This window comes from Populus alba, chromosome 13, assembly GCF_005239225.2.
Source record: "Populus alba chromosome 13, ASM523922v2, whole genome shotgun sequence".
Lineage (NCBI taxonomy): Eukaryota > Viridiplantae > Streptophyta > Magnoliopsida > Malpighiales > Salicaceae > Populus > Populus alba.
The window spans coordinates 5,940,753-5,951,976 of NC_133296.1; the positions used below are offsets into that span (position 1 = coordinate 5,940,753).

The following is an 11,224-nucleotide window of genomic DNA, read 5'->3' on the forward strand; positions in this document are numbered from 1 at the left end:
GGTTTGGAAGGTTAGTTCAAGATGATTTTGGTCTTTTTAGGTCTTTTTTTAAAATTGATTTTTTTTTCTAATTTCATCCTAGTATTGACTTAATTAAGGATTGAGATTTTTTTTTTTTTGCTTTATTTATTATAGGATTATCCTGATCACATGACAAGGCCCGTAAATTTAGTGGGTTAAATCGAGTCAATTTTTTTTTTTTTTTTTTAATTATTGTTCTTTTAGTTTTGGCCTTCAACATTTAGCTAATTGGAAATTTAACTTTGTGATTTATTCTTGTTTGTTTTTTATTAAATTATCTTGGTATTAAATTATCTTGGTCTTATGATATGGATCATGGGTTTGCAAGGTTAATTCAAGTTAGCTTTTTTTTTTTTTTTTTTTTCCTGGGTTGCTTCTTTTTTAACTCTATCCTTCACTAATAAGTTAATTGACATATGGGCTTCATATTTATTTTTTCTTTTTATAAAGTAATTTAGTTCTCATGACTCATGCCATAAATTTAGTTCGTTTGTAATTGAGCTTTATGTTTCTTTTTCTAGCTTATTTTCTATTAAGTTATCATGATCTCATATCACATTTGAGAGTTTAATGGGTTAACTTAAGTTGACTCATATTTGTTTTTTTTTGTTATTTTTTTTAATTTTATCATTTAATAATGGGTTGGTAAAGAGATGAGCTTTGTATTTCTTTTTCTATTTGCTTTGTGTTGGTAATCTTATTCCCATGACTCTAGTCAAGAGTTTAAGTGGTGAGGAATTGTACTATGAGATTTTTTTTTTTTATTTTCTTTTATTAAGTTATCCTGGTCTCATAACCTAGATTATGAATTTGCCAGGTTGACTCAGATTTTTGTTATATATATATATATATATATATATATATATATATATATATATCCTTTTCAATTCTTTCTTTTAACAATGGGTTGGTTGAAAGGTGAGCTTTATATTTTTTTTAATTTGTTTTTTTATGGAAAAATCTCATTCTCATGAATCACGCTATAGGTTTAGCGAGTTTACCCAAGTTGAAATCATCTATTTTTTGTTATATTTTTTAAATTGATTTTTTTTATTCCTTTAAAAAAGTTTCTTATTAGGAATTGAACTTCCTAATTTATTTCGCTTTGATTTCTATGATATTATTATAATTTTATTGTTTTGATCACATGTTTTCTAGGTTAAATAGCATTTATAAAATAACAAGAAGTGAGAACTCACTTTGAAGAAAGGGATGTTCGCTCTAGAACTGCTCTTTCAATAATTAGCATTCAGTACACTATTGAAAGCATTGAAGACACGTCGTTTGCTTCACTTTGATATTTCCAGGTGGGAAATCTGCATCCTTAATTTCTAGCCAGTAGGCTAGGCCTAGACACAGTACTCTACTCCAAAAATCCCCACCATCACCAGAAGGGTTGGAGCACCACAAACCCTAAACCTCACCACCACTCATTCCCATGCATTTCTACCCTTAAACACCCCCCTCCCAAAATGAGCAGCAACGCCACCAGGTTCCTCATGCTCCTCACGACTACAACCACCATTCCTTCCCCACTCCGTTACCCATCGATCCTCCGCCTCACCCGCCACCACATTCCCTCATCTCTCTCCTCCCTTTCCCACCACCACCACAACCTCTTCACTCTCTCCCTTTCCCGCCCTTTAAAATTCAATTCCTCCCCGTCCCAGCACCACCAACAACTCCATACCTCTGCCCATTTCTCCGATTCCCCTTCCCCTTCCATCTCCACTTCCTTTCCTTCTACCTCCGGGTTCTCCGACCCCTGGCCAGAGTGGTCTAAATTTGTTAACAACCTCTCTGCGGCCGGTTATTTTAATATCAAGCATGGTTCTAACACTCCAAGTGATGATCTCACCTCAGTTGATGATTTATCAGAGGGGTTTTTGCGTTCTTGCACTGCTTCCTTAGCTTTCGCGCGTGATAAACCTCAGGCTTTAGGGTCGGTTTTCAGTTAATATATCTGTAGTGTTCATTTGGATTGATTTTTTTTTTTTTGAGTTCGAGCTTTCGTTATTATGTGATTGTTTTTGTTGATGGTTATTGTAGGATGCTTTCGAGAAGAGATATTGAGGTCGTGGTTCAAAGTGGGTTGCCATTTTTGTTCAAGAATGGTGATGATTCAGTGAGGAGGATGAGGTTGTTTTTGCATGGAAGTGATAGTAATGTGAGTCTTTGTGAAAATTATTTATGCAAGAAGTTCATGTTTCTGTTCTTTGTTTTGTTATTGGAATTTACATTCGGTAGGTTCTTGTGTTTGTCTTTCTATTCATTGCATTTTCATTTAAATGGATGTTGAAAGTAGAAGCTGATAAGCATGGGAGTTTATGGGGTGTGTGTGTGTGTGAAATTTGAGATGGGTGAATAAATGATTTGTTTCTATGCATGTTTGAATTGAAATGCGAACAAAAATAGATAGATTAGTGCAGTTTGTTGAAAGTTTAGGAATAAAACTTGCGTCAATGTAGTAGTGGTGGCAGTTCGGTGATAAAAAAAAAAAAAAAAAAGTGATGTTTTTTTTTTATCTCGAAAGTTAAATATGTAGGTTTGCCACTTGACTTGAGGCTATATGTGTCAACCATTTGGCTTTTAGTAATTTAGAAAAACCATATTAAACCATAAGGAGAGCTCAAGGAAAGAGGGAAAAAAGTGATCCTAAAACAGAGGGATGTAGGGAGGGCTATTGAAAGTTGATATTTGGAGTGCACAGAGCCCATTTGTATTTTGAATCCATTAAATGCTGACTGCAATGAAAGGGTATAATATCAGGGAAGTGGAGTTCAAAATAGGGTGAAATATTGCCTTTTTTCCTGCAGGAACGGGGATGGTTGATATAGGCAGTAGTTGTTAGTAAAACAACCTTAAATTTGTTTTTAGTTGCTTCAAAACCTTTTTTACCTGTTATCAGGAGTTCCTATTTCAATTTCTGATACATCTGAGTTTATTGGAAACGGTTGATTTAAGTACTTAATAACTAGGAAGCAGAAGCTTTGACAGTTTGTTTCAGTGGATAACAGTGATGCCATCAAGTTTTCTACTTCTTAGGAAACTATCTGTTTTCAAAAATTTTATATAGGTCTGCTTATAGGATAAGGTCTTCCAATCTTGTGTACATTCCCCAGCATTTGGACATTTCAAAAGGTTGATATTTTCCTTGAATGTGGGTTGTTGAGGTCACAAATCATGCACGAGTAGTTTCTGTTAACATTATGTTGGTATAGAAATCATTTTGCATTGCTCCACGAATTGCACGTATGAATTTCAGGCAAATTCAGAAAGAAGGCCCTAGTACAGTAATACCTAAGTTTAGAGTTCTTTTATTCAGTGCTGTAAAAAGAGTGTGCTTCAGGCATGTATAAGGTGCTAGGTGAAATTTGATGCTGATAGTGAGGCCTCAAAGGCTAATTCCTTCCATGTTCACAATGGTTAAACATTGATTAGAATAAGATTTACTTTGAGGAGTCTCAGGGAAATTTAATGTGGTACTAAAAAGTGACAGTTCCTTTTTAAAATTAGATGTTATCAAATTGCAAGTGATTATTCTGGGTGTCTTTAAAGCACCCTTTGAATTTTCATTTTTTTAGAATAGCATTTCCTGAACTAAATTGGAACTGCATTTTACTGTATGTTCTCTTCTCAATGTTGAGTATTATTCAGACTGAAAAGGAAGAAGAGTCCTTGGTGGTGATATATGCAGATGATGGAACTTTCTCCTATATTATATCTGAGGGGACAACAAAAATTTATTATTTACTGTCAAGTCTTAGTGCAGCTAAAGTGGATAGTGAAGAGCTTTCAATCTATAAAAAAATTGTGCTGATGGAAAGCCTGGGGCCAAAATACTGTTCATCTAAACTTCTGTTCGAGCCTTTGAACTTGAATGTTATTATGTTATTTTCTTTCTTCATTTTTTTCCCTTAACTATAGTAGCATTTAACTAGTTTGGGATTAATGCTTATTGTTGTTGTTGTTGATGTTGTTGTAACTGAATTGAATCCTACCTTCACTGAAAGAAGGCTTTATAAAAGTATGGCTAATGGCCATGCTCTGCAGTTGTTTTTAACATTTTTTGCACCAAATCAAGCAGTAATTTTCTAACCATTTCTAGGTGCCAATATTTAATCTGTATTCTGTGTTCTCATTATCATTAAATGTTAGGTGCCAATATTTAATCTGTACCCCGTGTTCTCATTATTATTAAATGCTAGGTGCCAAATACTGATAAAGCACAGACAGTGGACCTGATGAAGTTTCTATTGAGTTATGCCAGCAGTTTTGTTTCTTCTGTGAAGACCAATCTTCATAATTTAGAACTTGTGGAGCCATCTGTTCAAAGTCTCTTTAGTGAGTTGGCCCAGCTGGCCTCCAATGCTGTGGAGGAAAACCGAAATGGTTCATTTGGAAATCAGTTCCCTGATAGATATGGACAAACACCAAGGCCTCGTGGGCAAAATATTGAAATGAAAAGAGGTGACTGGATATGCCCAGGGTAGAGTCCTAATTGATCTTCTCATGTTATGTTCAACTTGTTTTCTTAACACAACTTGTTTGTCTTGGAGGATCATAACTTCATGAATGAAGAAAACGATGCTAAACTCGGATATGTTTCTCATTGTTGTGATCATGTGATGATTTACATTTTTACTGCCATCTTTATCGAGCAGGTGTAGTTTCATGAACTTTGCAAGAAACGTGAAATGCCTTGAATGTGATGAACAACGGCCCAAGAGACAACTTACTGGTGGAGAGTGGGAGTGTCCTCAGTGAGCATTTCTTCTGTACTTGGCATTTCGACAAGCTTGGAGCTTGGTTTGTCCTTGTTTGAGTTATGATTTTGAGTAATTCCTATCAACTTTCTCTTTTGCAGATGTGATTTCTATAATTATGCAAGGAACATGGTATGCTTAAGGTGTGATTGCAAGCGACCAGGAGGTGGTTCACCTGTTAGCACCAGCTCTGGATCAGACATAGGATATGGCAGTGGGAGCTATGTGAATAAAAGTGATCTGGTTAGCAGGCTGGCTGCCAATGAAAAGAAGGCACAGCAGAGGGATGGCAATGTTTCTCAGATGGACAGTTCTTTGGACAGGAATGGTGCCAAAGCAGATGAAGATTTTCCTGAAATAATGCCATTGAGGAAAGGGGTGAACAGGTTTGTTGTCAGCACAAGGAAGACTCCACTGGAAAGGAGGTTGGCAAATTCTCAATTCCAAGAAAACATGGGTACTGATGACACTCGGGAAAGGAATGATAATCAAAGCATAGGTACAACCAATCCCCTCAACCAAACTATCAATCGGAGCCCTGCTTCACCACTATTTAGTGCCCCTAGAGGAAGCAATTCCAATTATGTTCCTTTTGTGCCGTTACCTGCTGACATGTTTGCCAAGAAACCTGAGAACTCAAAGATGGAGGAGAGGGAGAAGTTGGAGACAGTCAACTATGAATCTCTTACTCCAAGCAACGGTGAGCAGAAAGGTGCTATTTCTGGGCGCAGTGAGCATGGTAAATCAAGAGATAGTTGCCAACCCTCTGAGATGTCCATGGACCAGAATCTGAGTGATGATAATGAGAAAGACCTAGCTGAAAAATCAGAGAGATGGTTTAAGAGGGTAGCAGAGTTGCATAATGTCACTGATCTGAGTAGTGCAATTTCAGATGATGACTTCCCTGAGATCATGCCGTCGCGTAAAGGAGAGAATAAATTTGTTGTTAGCAAGAAGAAAGATCGCTCTCTGACTTCTCCAATGTACAAGAGACATGCAGCCATGGAGCAAGCTAACACCACAAATTCCGTACCCTTTGTCCCCTTCCCACCCAACTACTTTGCTAAAAAGGATAATCAGCAACCAGATGAGACAGATTCCCATGATAAAGGTGTTAGCGAATCCTCAAGTTCTGCAACTCTGGAGAAGCATCCACAGAAGTTGGATGATGTCAGACTTGGGGCTACCCATGCAGCTCAGGAGGACAGTACAGGGAGCTGGTCTGGGGAGAAGAAGAGTGATTTAAAGAAAGGTGCCACCTATGGGGAGTCGGCAGGTGGAAATTTTACCCAAAATTTTATTGATCCCCTGCCAGCTGGCAGGGATAGTTGGAACACTGGAAATTCTAGGATTGCGAATGCCACTGGGACATCAAATCAAATGGGGAACTCAATGCAAAACTTCAATAATTCCCCCGTAAATACCAATGACAGCGAGAGTTGTGGATCTTCCTGGAAAGAGAATATCAGTGAGAAGAAGATTTTCACGGGAACTGCACCTCAATCATCTAAGAATCAGAGTGTTGGGGATAGCTGGACTGGAAAGAGCTTGGAAGGGTCAGCAGTGAAGGAACCAGATCCTTTGGACATGTCTGAAGAGGCCAAAGCAGAAAGATGGTTCCGACGTGTTGCGCAGATCAAGGACATCTCAGAGCTCAGTCAGATCCCAGATGAGGATTTCCCATCAATAATGCCAATGCGGAAAGGGGTGAATAGATTTGTTGTGAGCAAACGAAAAACACCGTTAGAGAGAAGGTTGACATCCACTCAGTATAGAAAAAATCTTCCAATTGTCAGCTCTGATCCTGTGAAGGAAAATGACAGTAGCTGATGGAATACAAAGATTTCTGCCACAATTTTTGAATGTGAAAGTCATTTGTTTCGGTGGATTGTGCTACATAAATTATCACTAATGAAGAAAAGAATAATTTCTTCGTAATTCTTCATTACAAAGTTACGTGTTATGGTTTCTTGTGCTGCATTAAAATTTGGCATCCGAGGATGTACCTGGTGAGTCTTTGGGAAGAGGCCAGACAAGCCTGCATTTTATCTCAACTCAAAATTTGTTGCCTTGGCATCATATAATAACAATAATCTAGGGTCACAACAATAAACCTGATGGAATTGTGATATCTATTTTGACAATTACCGTTCTTCCTCTCTCTTTTGTTAGGGCTCTTAGGTGTGACTTTCTGGGTTCATGACAGTTTTATGATTTATAACAAATTATATCTTAGTGAAGCCATTTGTGTCATGCCTCCACAAAAAGCAAATATTGATGTGATGTGGAGGTGAAGGGAGAGAGTTTTTTTTTTTTTTTTTTTCAATGTATTGTTAAATAGGGTTGTAATTTTATGTGACATAATTTCTCTTAACTGCTTCCCACGTGTTATAATCTTCACCTTGAAATTAAAATCATGAAAATAAATAAAAATGGCTAAAAACACGAATAAATGAGAAGAAATCAAGTTTTTATGTTTTTTTTTTTGTAAAAAATTATAAAATTAAAAGGGTCAAAATTAAGTTATAAAAATATACATTCTAAAGTTTTATTTATTATACGTGTAGGTAATTTTATGAAGAAATGATTAAAAATACGTGATATGATAAATGAAAAACATAGAAAATGGTTTACTTATACATGTGCATATCATTGATATGTTTGGATAGTTTTATTTGCTAATATATGGTTGGTGTCAGGTTGTTAATGTTTGTATATATGAATTTAAATAAGAGTATGTATTCAAATAAAAATATTTATGATATAAATTTGGTATATGAACTATCTTCGATCTAGCTCATGGATATAAGTGACTATATATTTTGATTTGGAAGACAATATATGATTTTAAGATCCATCCGTCAAGTCTAAAGTACTTCGACTAGGCAGTTAGCCAAGTTTAAAGGAATGATTATCCTTGATGTAACCATATTATTTGATAGTTTCACCCGCATTTAACTAGTGTTTTGCATATGTTATTTATATAAAATGCCTTGATATTCTTTGTTTTATGTTTTGAAGGCATTTTTGGATGAAAGATGCAAAAAGGAGTAAATTGGAGGTAATTGGCAGATATGACGTTCAGTCGGTATTTTGTGCAGAGCGTGAGTTCCAGAGATCGAAATGAAGTGATTCCAGTGGCATTAAAAAGCTAACATCCATACCTTTTTGGAAATGTAATGCAAGAAAAATAAAAAGAGAAAGATCATGGAAATCACATCCTTCAAAGTCAAATCTCGCAGTCTGCCAATGTTGACCTTTTCCCATTCAAAATTCAATATCTGGAGCTTCAGAAGTCCAATTGATGCAAACTCAATTTTGTTGGATTCCTTACTCAAAGATCTATAAACGCTCCAAATTTCAGCCAAAAACGATGTCATATGAGGGATATATGATTTTTCAAAGATGACAGCTGAATTCTGCCAGCAAGCAGGTTGCGTGAAGAAACGAATCCAAATTTCATCTAGAAGCATCCAAACCGACCAGCAATTTAGCTCCTCTAGTAAATATTCTAGAAGGTCAAGGAAGGCAGCCACCAACCTCATGGCAGCCACCAACCTCAAGCCAGCAGCCAGCCACCAGCAGCCACCAGCCAGCAGCCTTCACACTACCACCATCTATTGATGTTCACACTTGAGCTTTGATATTTTACTTACAATTTGTGTATAAATAGAGGGTGAGTAGAAAGAAGAAGAAAAGAGAGGAAGAAGAAGGAAGAAACACAAACTCTCCTCTCTACAAATCAGAAATTATGTATTCTTTCATCTTTAGGAGTAGTTGTTCAATAGATATGCAAGGCTAAGCTCGTTTTCTTGGTTGCAAGGACACAACAAACCTTCGGATTTCAAGAACCGTGAGATTTATTCTTCCTTTTATTTTCAGTTTATGTTATGAATGAGTATGTTTGTTTTCCTATGCATATTTCCTATGATTGTTTATCTTAATTGCTAGAGCGGACTCTAAGTTATTATTGTGAACAATCTATTGCTAAGTTTGATATCAAAACCAGAGTTGTGGTATATAAACTTGTGAAGCAACTAAGCTTGATAATTGTAGCGGAACTACGTTATTAAACTTAGGGAGAACATTCGATCATAGCAACACAAATTGACAACTTGGTTGTTAAGATTAATGAATTTATCTGGATCTTAAGGCTGCCATTGGATTAAATCATTAGTGCGGACACTGTGATTGTTTGTTGGTTAGGGATAGTTATACGGCGGATCCGTTAATTAACCAATATTAAGAAAAGATAAAATTCATAATATAAACTGGAGTTTCGTTTCAAGGATCGGTTCTAATTTCCGTTGGTGGATGTGTGCTTGCAACCAAGGTTTGTTTTCTTGATATATTTCAGTTTCAATTGATTTTGTTTGCTAGTTTAATTTCTGTCATAGTTTAAATCATTTCAAATCAATCCCCCCCAATTACATAACGTACAACATAAAAATCTAACTTCAAACTTCCTCGTGGGATCGACCCCTTGCTTGCTCTATACTATCTTGTGTTGTGTGTTTTAAGCTAGGGTAATTAATTTGTGCGACCGCGACATCGCAACAAATTTTGGCGCCGTTGCCGGGGAGGTAATTTTAGTTGATTCTTGTGCTTGTACTGTTATTTTTAGTTTCTGTGATTGTTATTTACATTTCTGAAAAAAAAAAAAAAAAAAAACAGAATTTTTGCTTGCGGTGTTACTGTTCACTTGCCGCAGCGGTACTGTTGAAGACAGAATTGTTTGTGGAATTAGGTTTCTAACCTTCATTTTCTGAAGTGAAACGACGTTCCGAACAAGACTAGTGGTATACCACTAGCCCCACCCTATTGAGGCCAAATTCCACTGTTTTCTAAGGTTTTTAGGTAGTTTTAGTTTTCTAGCATAGGATTTTCATATAATTTGCATTATTATTATTATTATTATTATTATTATTTTTTTTTCTCTTGTGTGGTTGCTTTCTTTTGAGTTTTCTTAGCGATTGATGCCAGTAACCCGTTCTACTAATCAGAGTCTAGTGCAGGTTGATCTTGAAATAGAAAGCACTTTACGCAAGTTAAGAAAGGAAGTTCACCTCAACACCATGGCGATTGCACGACAACAAACACTCAAGGAGCTTGCTGCTCCTAACGTGGAAAATCAACCATTGTGCATAAACATTGACAATAATGTAAACTTTGAGCTCAAATCTGGTTTTATACATTTGTTACCAACATTTAATGGTCTTGCAGGAGAAGATCCTCATACTCATCTTAAGGAGTTCCATATGGTTTGTGTTGGCATGAAACCGAATGGAGTTGATGAAGAACAAGTTAAGTTGAAAGCTTTCCCTTTCTCTTTAAAAGGGGCAGCAAAGGCATGGCTTTTCTCTATTCTCCCAGGATCTATTGGAACTTGGAATGCCATGAAGAAGATTTTCCTTGAGAAGTATTTCCCAGCATCTCGAGTTGCCAACATAAGGAAAGAAATATGTGGGATTCGGCAATCTCATGGAGAGACTCTCTCTGAGTATTGGGAAAGATTTGAGCAACTATGCATTCAATGCCCTCATCATCAAATACTCGATCAGCTGCTCATTCAATATTTCTATGAAGGATTGATGCCTACTGACCGTAGTATCATTGATGCTGCAAGTGGAGGCGCATTGGTAGATAAGACACCTGAGGCTGCACGCCAATTGATCTCAAACATGGCAGCCAACTCAAAACAGTTTGGCACTCGTGGAGACTTCTCCAACAAACGAGTAAATGAGGTAAGTATTTCTAACCTTGAAAATAAAGTTAATGATCTTACTTCTCTTGTGCGTTCTTTGGCTTGTGGAAATGTGCAGCAGGTGAAAGTTTGTAGCATATGCTCCTCACAAGGACATGCTTCGAATATGTGCCCAACAATGCAAGAAGATTACATTGAACAAGCTCATGCAATTGATGGAGCATTCAACGGACAACCTCAGCGTAAGTATGATCCTTTTTCCCACACGTACAATCCTGGATGGAGAGATCATCCTAACCTACGGTATGGGAACCAACCTCAACAAGGCAATCAAGGCCGACAATTCCATCCCAATGGATTTCAGCCCCAACAGAATTATCAAGCAAGACAACCCCCTCCATTCACAAACTCCAATGTTATGGGGTCGTCATCCAATGATGATCTTCGTGAGATGATGAAAACTTTGGCTTCTAATACTGTTACCTTGCAACAAAACGTCATGTCTTTTCAACAGGAAACAAGGTCAAGTATTCACAACTTGGAAAAGCAAATGGGGCAAGTAGCTTCAAGTGTGGGGAAATTGGAAACACAAATGAATGGAAAATTGCCCTCCCAAGCATTGAATCCAAAAGAGAATGTTAGTGCGATCATGTTGCGAAGTGGGAAAGAACTTGAAGAGAAAAGGTCAAAACAAATTGAGATGGAGGAAGAACAAGAGATAGAAACTGAATTG

General features: G+C 36.8%; 1 protein-coding gene across 1 annotated transcript; it reads left to right on the top strand.

The window, feature by feature from the left end:
* Window positions 1-1,339: 1,339 nt before the first annotated feature.
* LOC118042432 (zinc finger protein VAR3, chloroplastic) lies at window positions 1,340-6,725 on the top strand. The gene is made up of 5 exons (XM_035050095.2): window positions 1,340-1,963; window positions 2,071-2,188; window positions 4,230-4,510; window positions 4,686-4,784; window positions 4,889-6,725. Exons 1-5 carry the CDS (start codon window positions 1,494-1,496, stop codon window positions 6,615-6,617), a joined length of 2,697 nt encoding a protein of 898 aa, XP_034905986.1. The 5' UTR covers window positions 1,340-1,493; the 3' UTR covers window positions 6,618-6,725.
* Window positions 6,726-11,224: the final 4,499 nt, after the last annotated feature.